The sequence below is a fragment of the Ipomoea nil genome, unplaced genomic scaffold (genome assembly GCF_001879475.1).
Source record: "Ipomoea nil cultivar Tokyo-kokei standard unplaced genomic scaffold, Asagao_1.1 scaffold0211, whole genome shotgun sequence".
Lineage (NCBI taxonomy): Eukaryota > Viridiplantae > Streptophyta > Magnoliopsida > Solanales > Convolvulaceae > Ipomoea > Ipomoea nil.
Genome location: NW_017616639.1, coordinates 125,304 through 144,861, shown reverse-complemented (window position 1 = coordinate 144,861; position 19,558 = coordinate 125,304). Strand labels below are relative to the sequence as shown.

General features: G+C 42.1%; 1 protein-coding gene across 1 annotated transcript in view; it reads left to right on the top strand.

Annotated features, from left to right (window-relative positions):
* LOC109192267 (probable leucine-rich repeat receptor-like serine/threonine-protein kinase At3g14840) overlaps positions 1-14,535 on the top strand; it is a 116,587-nt gene extending 102,052 nt beyond the window's left edge. Inside the window, exons 9-28 of the mRNA XM_019342843.1 lie at positions 9,209-9,280; positions 9,389-9,460; positions 9,568-9,639; positions 9,738-9,806; positions 9,868-9,960; positions 10,036-10,107; positions 10,204-10,301; positions 10,556-10,682; positions 10,885-10,947; positions 11,090-11,158; positions 11,244-11,282; positions 11,390-11,424; positions 11,589-11,971; positions 12,053-12,251; positions 12,339-12,491; positions 12,662-12,780; positions 12,876-13,086; positions 13,265-13,502; positions 13,763-13,913; positions 14,028-14,535. Of these exons, the coding sequence (XP_019198388.1) occupies positions 9,209-9,280; positions 9,389-9,460; positions 9,568-9,639; positions 9,738-9,806; positions 9,868-9,960; positions 10,036-10,107; positions 10,204-10,301; positions 10,556-10,682; positions 10,885-10,947; positions 11,090-11,158; positions 11,244-11,282; positions 11,390-11,424; positions 11,589-11,971; positions 12,053-12,251; positions 12,339-12,491; positions 12,662-12,780; positions 12,876-13,086; positions 13,265-13,502; positions 13,763-13,913; positions 14,028-14,342 (2,650 nt within the window). The 3' untranslated portion in view covers positions 14,343-14,535. The remainder of the gene's footprint in view (positions 1-9,208; positions 9,281-9,388; positions 9,461-9,567; positions 9,640-9,737; positions 9,807-9,867; positions 9,961-10,035; positions 10,108-10,203; positions 10,302-10,555; positions 10,683-10,884; positions 10,948-11,089; positions 11,159-11,243; positions 11,283-11,389; positions 11,425-11,588; positions 11,972-12,052; positions 12,252-12,338; positions 12,492-12,661; positions 12,781-12,875; positions 13,087-13,264; positions 13,503-13,762; positions 13,914-14,027) is intronic.
* The last annotated feature ends 5,023 nt before the right edge of the window (positions 14,536-19,558 follow it).

Below are 19,558 nucleotides of genomic sequence, written 5' to 3'. Positions count from 1 at the left end.
TGCTACCGGAGAAGTATGTCAAGAAGCTCTTGGACAACTCACCAAAGTTTTGGATCGACCCATCAGGGATAGTGTTGAACCAGTCTTGGGCCGCTCCATCCAGGGTGAACAAGAACGCTCGGCACATGATGGTGTCCCCTGCCCCGATCATTACCATAGCAGCCTTGTACCTCGTCATGTGGACGCGTGGGTCAGTGGCCCCCGTGTACTCCTTGATGGCGAGCAACCTAAAGTCTTTCGGCAAAGGTATGTCCATGATGCTTGGGGAGAATGGTGCTGCCATCCGTACCTCGGGTTCTGGCGACTGCTCCCGTGCCTCCACCCTTCTTGCTAACTCCTCGATTCTTCTCTGCAGCCTCTCGACCAGGGCCGACTCATCAGGGTGCCGATGCGGGGCCGGCTGCCGCTCCTCCAAGTGTCGGTGTGGAACCCGCTCATCAACGCGTCGCTTCCCCGCCGAGTGCCAAAGTGTCGACGTAAGGCCGACTCATCAACGTGTTGGCGTGGGGTCGGCTCCCGAGACTCGCCCACCTCCTCTGTGGGTGATCTCTCGGCTTCTCTATTTTCGTGTTAGCGAGGACCTCTGGTAGAGGATCCCTCGGCCCGTGATCCTAATCTTTGCCGCACGGGCGCCCTTTGTCCCAATCGTTCTGGTGCAGATTGGGAAGGGCCTGGTTGTCGTCTGGCCGGTCCACTTCTTTGTGTCTCCACCCCTGTTTCCTGGGGCCGCGGCAGGGGCACTTGGCCTTGCAGTCCCACCGCCACTTGGTTTAGCGCCGCTGTCACTGCTTGTTGAATGGTCGCCTGGAGGTTCACGACTTGGTTCGCCCCTCCATTGTTGAGTTGGTCTCGAAGGTCCCCTCCATTGTTGAGTTGGTCTCGAAGGTCCCCGGGCCTCCCGTTGTTGAGCTGTTCTCGGAGGTCCCCTCCGCGATTGTTGGTGAGTTGGTCTCGGAGGTCACCTGAGGCATTGCCATTGTTCACGTTGCGGGAACCATGGGAGCTGCGGGACACCATTCTTTCAAGCTTGCTGTTGAAAGAGAAATGAGTTGTGTGTGTCATAGCCTGCTTGAGTATTGGACTCAGGCTCTCAATGAAAGCACCAATGACGGTAATAATGTTACCGGAAATATAATATTAGAATGACGTTACGTGAAAGAGAGAGTAACAATAGTTGTATTGCCTTTGTCTCAGTATAGAAAGTACAGTGTGTCCTCTCCCTTTGCTAGCTGAGGGGAGTTCTATTTATGCTAAGTCCTAATGGTAACAACATGAAGAGTCATAATTGGGGAGCTGAGGCTAACGGCAATAGCATGAAGAATCATGAATGAGGCGCTCAGCTTTAATTCTCTCCCTTCAATGCAATGAATGGCCATAACGTTTCCACCTGTTGGTGTTCTGCCCGTTGGAGTTCTGCCTGTTGGAATTCCACACGATGTCGGGTTAATAATGGTGTCGGGTCAGGTGCTGCTTATTATCTGGGTCGGGTGCCAGCACCATTATCCTGTCACATACTCTTTTAAAGATTGGATTTACGGTTAGTTTGTTGATGTGGAGGTTAACAAAATAAAATAATAATTTTTTATTTTATTTTAAGTATTTTAAATAACAATTTTTTTTTTTTAAAAAAAAAACAAGATTTAGTCTTCGGTTCTTCGCCTCCGGCATGGAGACAAAGAGACGGGACGAAGAGGTCTCTTCGTCTCCATGCCGGAGACGAAGGGACCTCTTCGTCTCTGTCATCTTGGAGACGAAGCGCGGAAAGCTTTGTTTGTTTGTTTGTTGTTTTTTTTTATTTAGTTATTTAAAATTATTAAAATAAACTAAATAATTATTTTTTTAATATGATAACCTCCACGTCAGCAAACAAACAGGTAATCATGTCACTTTTGGTTCAATTGCATCATTTTGCGTTGTTCAATGACCCAATTGCATTTTTTGAGTTCAATGGTCTAATTGCATTTTCATGTGTAGTTCATTGGCTTATTTGACAATTATTCCTTTTATTATTCATCATTCAAACCAATATATATAAAAAGATACATGCATGCTCATTAATGCCATCTGTTAGTGTTTTAAGTCTAAACCCCAACTTGTAATTGACAAAATTATTATGACAAAATTAGATAGGTTTTTAGTCTAGGTGTCTGTCAGAGATTGAAGTGAAAACCTGATCGATTAGACATTGTGCCAGACCGTCCTAGGTTTTATCCGTTGGACTTCATTAATGAGGGTGTTGATGCGCGGGCAGAAGCAGTCACATCAAGAGGTGTTTTTACAAGAAAGTCCCTACTAGGATTTACACCTCAAAGGGTAAACAGTAATCTGGTTACGTGAGAATCGTAATAACCTATTCTCGATCAGAGTTCTATATTAAGGGAGAAGATTCAAGGGTTTCATATACAACTCTACATCAACTTGAATAAAAAACTCTCTCTCCCAATACTCTACCAGTATAACTCGATTCACTCTCTTCTCAAGACCTATGTTCTAAAGCTATACAAAGAAGAACTTGAGAAGAAAACCTTTGATGCTTAAATTTGTGAACGCTATGATCATGCAGCTGTGGGAACAGTTTAGGATGTGTCATTGAAGCAGACTGCAACAAAGTGGCTCTCCAAAGAAGGAATTCTTGGACTTCTGATTGTGTGGATCTCCGTCTTTAACAATTCACTGTTCCATTGTAGACTAGATACTGACCGAGTGTGGAACACCTTGGGTGAGATTGTTTCATCTATACTGTAACACCCCGTGTTACGACCCCTAAATTAGAACTAATCTAATTATCCCCCACTCCAAAAAGGGAATTAAAATCCATTAAATGACTAAAGAGGGGTCCACTATGGATCATGGGCCCTGAGCCCTAAAACCAAACCCCTAGTCCCATAGGAATTAGAATTAACAAGCCCATACCACCTAGACCCTAATTAGGACTCTTAGATATATAAATAGGGACATAGGAGACACCTATATCTAACACCACAAATAATCTCTCACCACACAAGAAGTTCTAAGAATCCCCTTAGGAGAAATCAAGAAAGGAGAAATCTTAAAGAAAGACCCTTCATAGCCAAGGAAATTAATTAAGGCTAAGAGGTAACCCATGTCTCAACAAAACCTATTTTCTTCGCTATAATCTCCTTCCTTGGCCTCCTTCTATATACGTGTGTCTTGAGTAATTCCTCCATGTTAATTGTGATATATTCTCGATGATTGATAATATGATTTGTGTGTATTCTTGATATTCTTGATGATCTTGATGATGAAAAGAGATTCTTGATGTTGATATAATGATTCTTGACAAATCTGGATATTTCTTGATGTTAAAGATAAAATAGGAATTTTGATGATTTGGGAGGGATTAGAGCCTTAGGATGAATTGGGAATTTGTGTTATAATGTTCTTGATTTATATTTGGGGGGGAATTCACATGTTCGGGTGTTGTCTATATTTAGAAATCGTGATAGGATGAGTTATATGTGATTCTTGCTTTTGATCCTTTAATTGACTACGTGGTGTCGTTAATTGCGTTTAAAAGTGTCTAAGCATGGTTTCGGGTTCCACAAAGGATCCCGGGACGAAATATTGATGAATGAGTCAGTGGGGGGTAGGGGTGCCCGCCACCTACCCGCTGCCCGAAGATCACCGCTGGGCAGCGGGCAGGCGTCCGCCCGCCGGCAACCCGCTGCCGGGCAGTGATCTCCGGCGGGTGACCCCTCACCCACCGGCTACCCGCTGGTTCGGGACCCCTCCCGGGTCCCCGGCTTCCCCGTTTGATGTCCCCCATTCCCCGTGGCGTCCCAACGGACCCCGTTTATCGTACCTGAGTCTAGTTTGATGTTTCGGGCACCATTCGTAGGTTAAATGAGTCTTAGGAATTGCATGCTAGTCGAATTGGTAACCCGTTGACCTAAGTGGAAGTTGTATGAACCCTTAGGACGATTCTTAGTATGTGATTAATCACACGTAAGTGTTATTATATGTCTCCCCTTCCTAATGTGCTATTATGTGCTATAATGTGTTATGTGATGCATGGTTCCCCAACTTGGTTGCGATCAAGTTGGCTATACGGGCAGTTGGATGGGTTGAGAACCATACCAGCTGTTAACCAGGCCGGTTGCGATCGGTCAGGTATATAAATATTATATAGGGCTACGGTCCACTAATGATTACTTATGAGCTGCGGTTCCTCCTCCTGGCTGCGGTCAGTGATTCACTTCTTGGGCTGCGGTCCACATGAGTCTCGATGCTATGACCCACCGGACCTGAACGCGCTAGGACGGTGTGTAGGGCCAATAAGCCGAGGAAGGCTGTAGTCCACCGATCCGAGTAATCGGGGCGGTGTGTAGGGCTACGGCTGGCTGTGACCCGCCGAGCGGTGGGACGACGGTGTGTAGGGCCATAGTCTCCGAGGATCTTCGCCCACCGATTGAGTATAGCTCCGCGGTGTGTCGGGCTTGATCCGCTATGGTCCACCGGCGTACCCATCGGCGGTGTGTAGGGTCGTAAGTCCCCCCTTGAAAAGGGGATCGCGGTCCACCGACTGAGTGCGTCAGCGATGTGTAGGATCGTGGTCAGACGTTGAGTTCGTCAACGGTTCTCAAAGGGTTGGTTGCGATCAACTCCCCTCGTACCGCGATACTGAGGTAGGGTGCTGCGGGGCCATGTTAATGCTATATGCATTGACCCTCATGTTCGGGGCATGCAATTGGTCCCGTGGAGCCATCAATGATGATGTGATATGAATGGTGATTCAATGATGATGTGATATGAATGGTGATTCAATGATGATGTGATATAAATGGTGATTGATGTGTTTGGAATTGGAAAGTGATCAGTGACCTGAGATGTGCATTCCTTGTGATGTTATCTCTACTTAAATGCTTATTGTTATTTGATGTGTGCATCCCTATTTGCTGAGTCTATTCCCGGTTTTACAACTAGTGTCTCTTAAGTATATATCTTCCTGCTTCGAAATGATTTTTGTATATCTCTATATATCTATCTATAATGTATTTCAACGCGTTGGAGTGGGTTACCAGCATCTCTCGCTGAACAGATATATTTGGCTTTCAGGCACAGATGAGTAGGCACTGGAGCGCGCTAGAGACTTGGAGCGTAGAATAGATAGTTTCCCTTTCAGCCTGCGTGCCATGCTTATGTATTGACATTATTGAGGATTTTAGTTAGTTAGTCTGTTCACCTGAGTTCTCTAGCTCAGGTGTGGCATAGCACCCTGTACTCTTATGTTATGTTTTGGGATTTAATGAGAATTTACTCTTATTATATAAGTCTTAAAAGTTTTAAAATTTCGGGGTGTTACATATACCTTTTTGTAGAATTGGAGTTGGAGATAGTGAATTGGACGCATCGATAATCATCCACATATGTAGATACACATTGTATCGAACTGGATAACCAATATTTGTGTTGTTTACTTTCTGCCTTTCTTTTTCGCATTATGTTCCTATCTGTTAATCTATCTTATAGATTCACCGGTTAGGTTCTTTGTTATATCAACTATGAACTGTTTTAGGTTAAAAAGTAGATCGGTCATTTTCGATTACCAAAACACGTAAAATCATACCATCAATGATCATAAATGCGGAAAGAAAGAGATTCAAAGCTTGTAAAAAGATACAAGAGGGAGGGGCTTGTTAACAAGAACAAGAGGAAGACACTGAGATTAGATATATTTGCAAACAATTTATTCTTAATTTCAGCATATTTATTATATTTACATATGGACCCGATCAATCTCACCAAAAAAATCTATAAGATTGTGATGAAAAAGAAAACAGAACATAGAAATGTGTGTTGGTCCCGCCACTTGCCCAAAATTCAGTAAAATGTCAACAGTTGTTTTCATCTTTGTATAAATTTGCTAAATTAATTGTGGCATAAATTTTTAAAAATATCTCCTTGAAAACTGGAGAGCATTTATTTGCAAGAACATTCTAATCAAGGTCTAGTAAAGCATGTGATTGTGTAGCCATCTGTAATTGCATTTACTTAAGTGCATTTACTTCCAGATCGATACATGAAACAAAATTAAGCACTTTTTGGTGTTAATAAACATGTAATTGCATAAGTAATGACGACAGATCTTATCAATCACGAAATAACCCTTTCAATTCCCACCACACACTAGCCCATCAATGCAAATACCAAATTATAGGTCACTTAAGTCAATACACTAGTCATTTCCCAATAGGCCACTGCACAATGCACTAGCCATAAGACGTGTGGAAAACCAATTGTTATAACAAGGACCAAAATTCATATTGCATTTTGAATCATGGTCTAAAAATTATGTGTTTGTAGTTTCCATATTTTGTACATGCAGTTAAAAATATTCGTATATGTAAATAAATTTGTTGGAACAAGCCTACAATCATGACAAATTTATTAGTCAAAAAATCAACTCTTTATCATTTGCTTGTTTTCTGAGTGAATTTCATTTTTGGTCTTACTGTTATAGAAGCATTTCTAATTTTAGTCCACCTTAATTAATTTTGGCACAGTTACCACTGTTATTAAAAGTGGACCACTTTTAATAACAATGGAACACTTTTAATAACAGTGTTTGCTGTGGCAAAATTAATTAAGGTGGACTTAGAATTTTCGTCAGTTGGTCGTTTAATGCAAGGGTACTTTCGTCTGTCTATGTTTGTCTTCTCCTATACCCTTCCTATGTAGAATCGGCGATCCTCAACGGCGTCGACGTGCTCTCCATGTCTCTTGGCGGCGGCTCTGGACCAGGGTAGAGAAGAGTTTAGTAGTGAAGGAAGCCATCGAGGTAGGGATGATAATCGCCAACACGGTTTGGTCGATTTGATGCCCAAATCAAATTAAATTAAGCCAAAATGGCATAATCATCATAATCTCAGAATGGGGAAACACTACAATATATTTATAAATTGTAATCAGTCAAAACCCTACCTTTCAAAACCCTACCCTTCAATATATGTTCATCTTTTAATTCCATCAAAATATTCTTAATCCAAAAGTTTAGTGAAATTTTGAAAAAGTCAAAATATTAACTAAAAGTGAAATGTTTTTTAAATTTGAAATTTTAAATTGCAATGAATCAAAATTGAAAATTAAAATAAAAGATTAATGCTGGTCTACTCCTTTAGATTTTTTTTCCTCATAATCTCCACATGACACTTTTTCATTGGATGGTTTAATTTTTTGATAACAAGTTTTGGATTTACTTGGAAAAAAGGAAAATAGGTGATAATCTATTTAGTAAAGGCGAAAGATTGTCTCACGGATCATCGTCTTTGAGACGGGTAAATTTTTATTTTTATTTTAAATAAGTGTTACACTTTTTTTCAAAAGTAACTATTCAACTTATAATATTATATTTTACATTTTTACATTAAGGTTGAGCTTTTAATAAAAAAACCACAGTTTTACTCATAAGTATTACACTTTCTCTAATGAGTAATAATCAATCAATTTATCCAGTTTAGTATTACATTTTTTTTATTTATAAATACATGTTCAATCTTTAAATATTACATTTTAATTTAAAATATTATAATTTTTTCTTATTAATAACAAACAATTTATTATTAATTAGTATTATATTTTTTAGTATAAATATTATATTTTCATCTTGACCAACTAATCCTACAAATAAAAATCAATGTAATTGTCATGAAGAAGAAAACAAAGTGTTGAAATGTCTTGGTCCCGCGCAGGCCACTTGCCCAAAAGTCTTAACAATTGTTTTCTTCTTGAAAAAATTGTAATTTATACCCCTCATAAATATGTCAATTATCAATGTCACCTCTAAATTATTAGTGGTGTAAATATTATCCCTCAATTTTTAAAACGTGACATATATTGCCCTCACCTAATGGTAGAAAGAGAAACACTATTGTTGGCGGAAGGAGAACAAACAAAGAAAGAAAAATGAAGGAAATAAACATAATTTTCGAACAAAAAAAACGGCGGGTAACCACATTACACCACTAATAATTTATACATTTTAAAAATTGAGGGACAACATTTACACTACAAATAATTCAGAGGTGACATTAATAATTGACATATTTGTAAGGGTCATAAATTACAATTTTTCCCTTTCTTATGTTTATATCATGACTATATCTATCCTTCTATATATGTATAAAATAAATATGATTGAATGTAAGAACAACGGCGCTGCAGCAGAAGATTGTATCTTCCCCAGAATTGAAGCATGTCGGCCTCCATGTTCATAATCCTCATACCAATTATTATACTCTCTTTCAATGCAATATTTGTTGAAGCACAGAGTGGGCATCTTCCTCCAGATGAAAGTGAGCCCCCTTAATTAGCTCTCTGATCTGTTGTTTTCTTGGTGGTTATGAAGGAATTTTCTCTGTAGTCATTACATGCAAATTACATATTTATTAACACCAAGTATTTGGAAGTGAACGCACTTAAGGAAATAGCTGAAGAAATGGGGAAGAAGGATTGGGATTTTACACTAAATCCTTGTGACAACAACTCTAACTGGATGACACCACATATGACTCTGTACTACACTAATACTCTCACTTGCAATTGTAGCTTCCCTGCTGGTATTTGCCATGTACAAAGCATGTAAGCTTTTTCTTCTATCCTACTCTCTATGCCCCATCCAGTTCTTCGAATTGAGTGATTGACTTCAATATGTTATATATTAGTAAAGTCTTACATTAATTGTATATATTATGTTATGATTGACAAACTCAAGTCCCACATCGACAAAATATAGAAAGAGAGATTGAATTGTAAGTGGGTACAGTATTATATTGCATAAGTGCTCAAAGATAAATTTAGGGAACATGATCCTCAAGACAACATAATATTCTCTATTTTTTTTTTTTTTTTTGTGTAAACAGAGTTTTAAATGGACAGGATCTACAAGGTGTTCTCCCTCCTTCCTTGGTGAAGTTACCCTTTCTCAAGACAATGTAACAAGACGATTTTCTATGTTTATGCCATAATCTGCTCTGGTATATATATATATATATATATATATTCTTTGCTTGATTAATAGTAGTATATACTGCAGTGATCTGTACGGGAACTACTTAAGTGGTTCAATTCCCCTTGAATGGGCTTCTACCAAGTTGGAAAATATGTAAGTTGTGTTGTGTATTATAACCTATGCTATACAGGTTTAAGCCAACTGCTCTTCCATGCATGCTAAAGTTGTGAAATTTTGCAGCTATGTTGATGCGAATCGATTGTCTGGGCCGATTCCAAAATACTTGGGAAATATAACAACTCTTGTACTATTGTATGTTCCCTTGCTCCTTTCACTCTACTTGCACAAGTAAAACTGTTGTTAACTTTATATGAGGAACTTATTGTTTGGGTTTTGTTGTAACAACAAATGAAATTACAGAAGCTTGGAGAACAATATGTTCAATGGAACTGTTCCACCAGAGCTTGGGAATCTAGCCAACTTAAAGTATCTGTAAGCTTTTGTTAATCATTCTCATCACTGGCTGAATATAATATTGGTTAAATTTTAAATTTTTGTTATCGCTTATTTGATGCTCTCTCTGTTTTTGCTGTCTGTAGCTATCTTAGTGGTAATACTCTCACAGGTGAACTGCCAAAAGAACTTAATGCTCTCACAAATTTGACTGCGCTGTAAGTGCATCATGCATGTATATTCACCTCTTTAATTTGTTGTTCTTCTATACTTTATGTTGACTTGTCATCTGTCCTGGCCGGGGAAATCAATACAGTAGCCTCAGCAATAATAACTTCGCTGGGAAATTGCCTAGCTTTCAACATTTGAAAAGCCTTCTTTCGCTGTAAGCATTCCTATCTAAAACTTCATAACTGAAATTTATGGATGAAATCATTTTTTTAATGAGAAGCATATATGATTGGCAGAGATCTTGAAGCAAGCGGTTTTGAAGGACCCATACCTGAAAATAACTTTGTACCGACAGGCTTGGTTGTACTGTGAGTTAAGATTTCCATTTTCTACGGTCAAGATTAACGAACTAAAATATAATTATCAACAACACAAACTTGCAGTAGAATCAGTGACCTAAATGGAGGTGTCTCGAGTTTTCCAACATTAAATGAGATGACAAACATGACAGTGTTGTGAGTAATGCATTTTCTTTTCAAAAATATGAACTTAAGTTTCATAATTCCACTATGAAGTGAAGTTATTTATGCAAAAAATAATTTTTGGTGCAGGATGTTGAGTAGGTGTAACATTTCTGGGAATTTACCTGATTTACATCATATGACAAAATTGGGACTGATGTCAGTAACTACATTTCTGAACTACTTTTGTGAGGAAATTGATTCTTTTTTTCCATATCTTAGGGATTGAATATAGTAAAAGTTTGGTTATTGTACTGAAAAATCATGTCAATAAATAAATTATCCAGTAATTATTTGAGAATTTTTTTCGTTTGTGTAATTCTGTTATTTTTTATTAGAGGATTATAATTCCATGTTCTGCTTCCTCAACTTATTAATATCATATATTAGAATTCTTAAGTTGATATACTTCTCTGCTTACCTGTTTTGTTATGATATTGAGTTTGCAGAGATTTGAGCTTTAATAATCTCGAAGGAGGGATTAGTGGTCTTCAGGGTCTCCAAGGTCTTCAAGGGCTTCAAGGGCTTAAAGAGCTTGAGCTTGAGCTTGATGAGAAAATGCAGTACTTGTGAGTAATAAATCAATTTTAATGTTAATGATTTTGCATAAGTAACTTCCTTTATATTTGGGCATTTTGTTCTAATAGAAATCTAATCAGCATTCTAGTTAATTTTCTCATTGTTGTGATTCAGTTGAGGATAACTTCTCTCTGTTTTTCTTGTGTGTGAATTCAGTATTACTAAATTGAATTTTGTTCTATTTGTTCTTAGGTTTCTAACGAACAATTCCCTTAGTGGGAAAATTCCTGAATGGGTTCTAAATCTAAAATTCAGGTAGTAAGTTTAGTCTTGTGATGAGTTTTATCAGATTTATAATTTAATTTTTAGTATTATACGAGCTCTTTTCAACTACTCGTAATAAAAAAAAAAAAAAAAAAAAACACTAATAGAATTTAAACGACCATGCAATATGCAGTTACATAGATCTTTCTTACAATAATTTTGAGGAGAGTTCCATGTCGCCAATTTGCAATCGGAAAAACCTGTAAGATTCTGTCTCTTATAAACATCTACTGTTTCAAGTCTTCCTTCAACTATGGATCATTTTAGCTTTGTCATTTTCCTAGCAGAAACTTGTTCAAAAGCAATAACGGGGGCGGAGATAATGTGTAAGTTAATTTTAACATATATCCTCTAACAAACCATGAATATTATGTTGACACTCATAACGCAATTTAGTATCGAAAGGTTTCTGACTTGATCCCCTTTTGCATAGAGGAATTGGGAAGTGTCTAAAGAATTGCTCTAAAGGTAATCACATCACAATACTTTCAGTATGCATCTTTTGAACATTTTTCACAATGTATCAATGCTGCTGATAAGCAATGATTAGCCTTTGCAATTGATAAGCAGAGGCTTTTCTCTGTATATCATAGTATGGTTGATGTCTAGCTTGTTTTTTCCTTATTCTGCAGACTGGTATTCATTTCACATCAATTGTGGTGGAGGAGATGTTTCGATTGGTAACACTACATATGAGGCAGATAAAGATTCTGTTGGCCCTGCCAAATATGTTTCCAACAGAGAGAACTGGGTAGCTAGTAATACAGGGTACTTTTCGTCTTGGGGTATGGATTCAACAGCGAATGACTATACCGCAACAAATATATCTGTCATCAATGTAAAAGACTCTGAAATCTACAAGACTGCTCGTTTGTCACCATTATCTCTAACATATTACGGGCGTTGTTTGGCAAATGGAAACTATACTGTGAAACTTCACTTTGCAGAGATAGTTATTAGAGATAATAGATCGTTTCAAAGTTTAGGAAGACGCATATTTGACGTTTATATACAGGTTAACTCAAATTTTCAATTTAAATTGAGGACTTCAATGATTAAATGATGTGTTTGATTATAGTGATTTTATTTACTACAGGGTGAAATGAAATTAAAGGATTTTGAAATCAAAACTGAAGCAAAAGGTGTTGATAAAGCCTTGGTTAAAGAATTTCAAACAATTGTCATAGATAAAACTCTAGAGGTGCGCTTTGTATATGCTGGGAAAGGATCACCAGTAACAACTCCAAGTAGAGGAACATATGGACCTTTAATATCTGCCATTTCTGTGGAATTTGGTAAAATTAGATATAGCTTCCATATTTTTAATTAATAGCACATATTTATATATTTAGATTTTTATTAATATTTTTGTTACTTTGTAGCCAATTCTGTAGATTTCAAGCCTCTCAAACAGCGAATTCGAAAGACTTCAATCATAGTTGGTTCAGTAACTTTTTCTTTGTTTCTTACTTCCACAATTCTCTGTTTTGCTTGGTGGAAGATCTACATAAGAAACAAGACCTCACTGGGAAGAGGTAATATATGCATTTAATTTCACTTACTTTTCTAATTTTGTATGAGAAATTTGAGAAATTTGGACGTTGTGACAATTTGTGCATGTAGTCATATGTGCCATGCATATTCAATCCCAAAACTCAGTCTTTCTTGCACTTGAAATTTCTTTAATGTAATTGTTATTATGCAGAACTACGAGGTCTTGATTTACGAACAGGTCTATTTACCTTCACACAAATTAAAGCCGCTACAAACAACTTTAATGCTGCAAATAAGATTGGGGAAGGTGGCTTTGGGGCTGTCTACAAGGTATATATTACTTCGTGCCTTGACACCTTTGCTTTTGGACTTATTATAGATGCTTATGTTTGTGATCTTGGATTAAATTTTTCCCATGTGTATAGGGTACATTGTTGGATGGTACAATTATTGCTGTGAAACAACTCTCATCCAAATCAAGTCAAGGAAATCGTGAATTTTTGAATGAAATAGGCATGATTTCTTGTTTGCAACATCCTAATCTTGTGAAACTCTATGGGTGTTGTGTTGAGGGAAAGCAATTGTTGCTGGTGTATGAGTACTTGGAAAACAACAGCCTTGCTCATGCTCTTTTCGGTAAATATGAATTCATAATTAATTCGGCTGCTACTACTGCTAGTCACAATTTTAAAAAAAAAAACATAAATTTTCTTAATCTACTATATGTAAGATATGCAACTAGAATAGAGAGGGTTTAGTTTATTTAATTTTATCAAGAGAAATATAAGTGTTTTGAGTTAACAATTAATTATAGGTTCAGAAGAGTGTCAACCGAAAATAGATTGGCCTTCTAGACAAAGAATTTGTCTTGGTATTGCAAAAGGTTTAGTTTTTCTGCATGAAGAATCAGCAATAAAAATTGTTCATAGAGACATAAAAGCCACCAATGTGCTTCTTGACAAAGAACTCAATCCGAAGATTTCTGACTTTGGCCTAGCTAAACTCAATGATGATGCGAATACACATATTAGCACAAGAGTTGCCGGGACAATGTAAGTATTATCTTGTATAATTTTTTGTTCATTTTGCATTTCCAAATTCTTCATATAGTTGAAAGTTATTGTAGGCTGCATAAAGACTAACTTTATTTTTAAAAAGTTCATTGCTGTTGTGAAGCATTGCAAATTTTACATTTCAATTGACAGAATTGATTACTTCATTCTGAAAATTTTTGAATCTTCTGACTTCTTTATACACTTCTCTACATTGAATCTTTCAAGAAAATGAACTATTACTCTTTACTTATCTATAGAGGATACATGGCTCCTGAATATGCAATGTGGGGCTACTTAACATACAAAGCAGATGTCTATAGTTTCGGTGTAGTGGCACTAGAAATTGTTGCAGGGAAGAGCAACATGAAGTATCGTCCTGATGAGAACTTTATTTGCATCCTTGATTGGGTAAGATATCAGTACTACAAAACTCAATTCATTGATTGTAGACCTTACAAACTAAGTGGCCTATTCTTATATTCTACGTAATATGTTTTGTTGTATTTATTGCAAAATTTTCAGGCCCTTGATCTTCAAAAAAAGGGGAACCTAATGGAGCTAATAGATCCAAGATTGGGTTCTGATTTTGATAAAGAAGAGGCACTCAGAATGATCAAAGTGGCTTTGGTTTGTACTAATCCTTCACCCGCCCTAAGGCCATCAATGTCTGCAGTAGTGAGCATGCTTGAAAGCCATGATGATATTCTTGAGTACAAATCCGATCTACATGAATTTAACTTTGAAGCAATGAGAGATCATTATGATGAAATGCTAGTCAATGCAAGTGTTTCTCCCGACAACTCAGAGTGCACACATCTAAATGAGGAACTACAGTAGTCCGTGGTGTTAGAAAATATTGGTTAATGGTGTAAGAAAACACAAGAAAAAAATCAAGAATCAATAATTTTAAGCGTGTATCAAATACAGTTTTGATAAAAATCGCTTTGTATGAGCAATTTGGATCTTAGTAAAACTTTAGAGATACAAGAAGTTTATAAATTAATATAACACCTCTGGTCATGTCCACATATATTGTACAGTATATTTGTTGATGGATTTAATTCTCCGGGGGTAGCCCGAATTATTAAACCCGGATAAGTATACGTACGAAATAAATAATAGGACGCAGAGATATAATAAGGTCGTGGGGACCGTAGGTCGCAGGGACCGTATATTGTATTAATTATCGCTAATAAGCTATTACAAGCTTGATTAGGACAATAAGGCTAGAAGATAGCAATTCAGGAATCTGTTGTGTGGTGTGTCGTGTCGTGTTTAGGACAAGAGGGAGGCTTTTTATATCAGCTCAAACCCCCCAACCGCACCCCTAGGATCGGGGTTAGTTGGATCGGCCCGCTTTGACCGCGTCCCCTCCGGGACCGGGTCCAAGGCGGGCCGACTCGGCATGGCCGAGCTGGGCACGTGTCGAGCTCGGCCTAGCCGAGTCCACCATGGACCGGCTCGGTAGTGGCCGAGTCCATGGTGATGGGCTCGGGTGTACCGAGCCCATCCGTGGCCGACTCGGCCCAAGGCATCTCGGGTCCGTCTCTCCGGGTCGGTTCGATCCAGGTCCAATATATCCATCACGAGTCCCCCACTCTCTTCGTTGTGATAAGTCGACAACGATAGAGAGTAGACACCTTGCGAGCCGACTCCTGCGCGATTGCCCCGAGTTGATAATTAGTCGACCTCCTGTGACCGAGCTCACCACGACCGAGGCACCTTGGGCCGAGCACGGGGCCCTACCACTATGCCCCGGGTCTATTCCATACTTCTTTGTTCCGCTTTCCCAAGTCGGTTTGCTCCAATCGTAATATATCCATCATGAGCGAGACTTCTTCTCTTCCGCATTCCTCTTTGTCCGACTTCGGTGTGATTCCATCGCCATCGGGACTTCTTCTCTTCCGCAAGAACACTAACAAGTCTTGGACTCCCTGGCATCGTGTATGAGACTTTGATTTCTGAGTTCACTTTTGGGCGAGCTCATGAGGTAGTCGTCTTCCTCTTGGGTGAGCTCATGAGGTAGCCCCTCTTGGGCCGAGGTGCCTTGTGTCGAGGCGTCTTGGGTCGAGGTTCGTTAATGAAGGAGAGTAAACACGAGTCACACTCCATGGATCCGAGCCCCACACGGCCGACCACAACGTGACCGACCTCAACGTGGCCGACCCCAACGTGGCCGACCCCAACGTGACCGACCCCAACGTGGCCGACCCCAATGTGGCCGACCCCAACGTGGCCGATCCCAACGTGGCCGATCCCAACGTGACCGACCCCAACGTATCCGACCCCAACGTGACCGACCCCAACGTGGCCGACCCAACGTGGCCGACCCCAACGTGGCCGACCCCAACATGACCGACCCCCACGTGGCCGACCCCAACCTCAAGGATTAGACTTGATAGCGGCTTGATTAGCGTCATCCTTTCTTTATCATATGGGTTCCGTCTTCCGCTCCACCACTTTGTACTTTTCCTAACATGCCTCTCCCCCCGGAGGTAGGCACATTTGTGTCTCTCCTCCGGGAGGTGGGCACATTTTATGGCTCCCCTCCGGAAGGTGGGCATATCTTATGGCCCCCTCCGGGAGGTGTGTCCTTTTGTACCTTGCTTCGATAAGCATGCTTCTCCTCCCGGAGGTGGGCACATTTTATGTCTCCCATCCGGGAGGTACTTCCTTTTGTCTTTGCTTTGTAAAACATGTTCCCCCTCCCGGAGGTGGGCACCTTTTATGTCTCCCCTCCGGGAGATACTTCCTTTTGTCTTTGCTTCGTTAAACATGCTTCCCCTCTGGGAGGTGGGCACATTTTATGTTTCCTCTCTGGGAGGTGGGCACATTCTATTGACTTGGAGTTTTGAATGGACAATCAGCTCTCCCTTATTGATTCATTTTTTTTAGCACAATGCCTTATGTTAACCGTTTGAGCCTAGTCCCCTTGGGCTAAGCCGCCGGGCACCTGCGTCGGGGTTGGTACGCGAGGTCGGACCTCGTGCCCCCTTAGGGTACGTTAGCCGCTTGAGCCTAGTCCTACCGGATTAAGCCACCGGGTTCTTCCGCCGGGGTTGGTACGCGAGGTCGGACCCCGTGCCCCCTTAGGGTACGCTAGCCGCTTGAGCCTAGTTCTATCGGACTAAGCTATCGGGCTCTTCCGTCGGGGTTGGTACGCGAGGTCGGACCTCGTACCCCCTTAGGGTACGTTAGCCGCTTGAGCCTAGTTCTATCAGACTAAGCCACCGGGCTCTTCCGTCGGGGTTGGTACGCGAGGTCGGACCTCGTGCCCCCTTAGGGTGCGCTACCCGCATGAGCTAAGTCCTGCCGGACTAAGTCATCGGACTCTCCCGTCGGGGTTGGTACGCGAGGTCAGACCTCGTGCCCCCTTAGGGTGCACAAGCCGCTTGGGCCGAGTCTTGCCGGACTAAGCCACCGAGCTCTTCCGTCGGGGTTGGTACGCGAGGTCGGACCTCGTGCCCCCTTAGGATACGTTAGCCGCTTGAGCCTAGTTCTATCAGACTAAGCCACCGGGCTCTTCCGTCGGGGTTGGTACGCGAGGTCGGGCCTCGTGCCCCCTTAGGGTACGCTACCCGCATGAGCCAAGTCCTGTCGGACTAAGCCATCGGGCTCTCCCGTCGGGGTGGGTACGCGAGGTCGGACTTCGTGCCCCCTTAGGGTACGCTTGGGGAGGTCGGGTGAGTACTCGATTCTTACAACACCGTTGGAGGGACTTGAAACGTCGTGGGAGGGGACGCTCCACCTCTTAAAACGTTGTAGGATGAGACGTCCCACCTCTTGGAAGATCATTGGAGAGGATGGATCACCTCTTGCCACATCTTTGGAGGGGTCGACCCAAAGCAACTCGGCCATGGGCCGAGCTCGGTACACCCGAGCTCGTCACCATGGACCCGGCTACTGCCGAGCCGCGCCGGTCCATGGTGGACTCGGCATGGCCGAGCCTGGCACGGACCTCGTGCCCCCTTAGGGTACGCTTGGGGAGGTCGGGTGAGTACTCGATCCTTACAACATCGTTGGAGGGACTTGAAACGTCGTTGGAGGGGACGCTCCACCTCTTAAAACGTTGTAGGATGAGACGTCCCACCTCTTGGAAGATCATTGGATCAGAGAGGATGGATCACCTCTTGCCACATCTTTGGAAGGGATGCTCCACCTCTTAAAACATCGTTGGAGGAGACGATCCCCCTCTTGAAACATCATTGGAGAGGACGGACGACCTCTTGAAACATCATCGGAGAGGACAGATAACCTCTTGAAACATCATTGGAGATGACGGATCACCTCTTGCAACATCTTTGGAGGGAATGCTCCACCTCTTAAAACATCGTTTGAGGAGACGTTCCCCCTCTTGAAACATCATTGGGGAGGACGGACGACCTCTTGAAACATCATCAGAGAGGATGGATGACCTCTTGAAACATCATTGGAGATGACGGATCACCTCTTGCAACATCTTTGGAGGGAATGCTCCACCTCTTAAAACATCGTTGGAGGGGATGGACCCCCCGGTGGACCTCCTCTATGACTGACACCTATTGTAGCAAGGTGTCATTGGAGGACTTCTTGTAGTGTATATCACGGGGGACTGTGTAGGTTCTCCCCACCGGCTTGGCTTCGACCTTGTCAAGGGGCAAGCAACCCATAACATGTTCTTTTGTTAGGTAGTGAGTGGGGTGTCCCCCATGTACTACTGTTAGGTAAATGACGAGGTCGGGGGCGGCACGCACGACCGCAACCATGGGTTAATAAGAACATATGTCAATATTTGAGCTCCTGGGGTTCGGGGGAGCCGGGTGCTCGACCTATCACGCCCCCTTGGGAGGGGCTGGGTAAAAGTAGGCACCCCTCGAGAGACGTCGGGGCCAGGCAAGAGGTCTCGGACACCTCTTTGGAGCCCCTCAACGGGGTGGGTCGACAAGGTGGTAGCTTGTTGGGGAGCGACCATCCCCTCTGGGAGCTCGTTCATTCACTTACGGAGCTGCTCGACCTCGTCACGATTGGTGCTTGGAGGTCGACCATTTGTTTCCCGACCTCTCATCTCGAGAGGCCTACTCGCGTCGCGGCGGAGCTCGGGGCCCGCGGCTTGGCGACCTTCGGGGACATGACTCCCCCGCTTGTAGTGCATTAGGGGTTGGCCTTGGGTCCAACCTATCTCGGGCCGACATGCGCATGCCCAGCCTCTTAAAGGTGGGCCTAACATGGGTCGACCCCCCTCTATCACCCTCTCGATGGTGATCTTGGCGGATGTCACCCCCTCCCCGCGTGTCCGATGGTCGGGGTGAGTTGACATCCTCTTCGATTTGGGTGTTGAGTGCCCGAGGTAGCCGGGTGCTTGGACCGGTGTGCCCCCTTGAGGGAGGTGGAGGCAGGGTCGGCGTCCTTTGTGTGGCCTCCAGACCGTCGTGCGCACCTCCTCGGGGACCCTCTGTGAGGTGAACCAAAGTCGTGGAGGATTGACAAAGGGTAACTGCCCCCTCCTGTAGCGGAGCGAGATTTGGAGGAGGGGCGATGGGAGTTGGCACCCCACCGCTGTGATGGTTGGTGAGGTGATCTCTCAAGTCCCCGACCTAGTGGAGGCGGCCGGTGGGAGGCTGGGGTCCCCGTTGGGGCCGTTCCCGTTTGCGACGAGCTGGGTGCCGCGGGAACCGTTGGTGTGGTGAGAGTTGGATCTCGATCTCGTCATGGTAGCAGGTCGTGGTAGACCACTAAATATAGAATACGCTTGAGCTGGTACAACAGCTCTCAACAAGAGCACCAATGATGGATTTAATTCCCCGGGGGTAGCCCGAATTATTAAACTCGGATAAGTATACGTACGAAATAAATAATAGGACGCAGAGATATAATAAGGTCGCGGGGACCGTAGGTCGCAGGGACCGTATATTGTATTAATTATCGCTAATAAGCTATTACAAGGCTTGATTAGGACAATAAGGCTAGAAGATAGCAATTCAGGAATCTGTTGTGTGGTGTGTCGTGTCGTGTTTAGGACAAGAGGGAGGCTTTTTATATCAGCTCAAACCCCCCAACCGCACCCCTAGGATCGG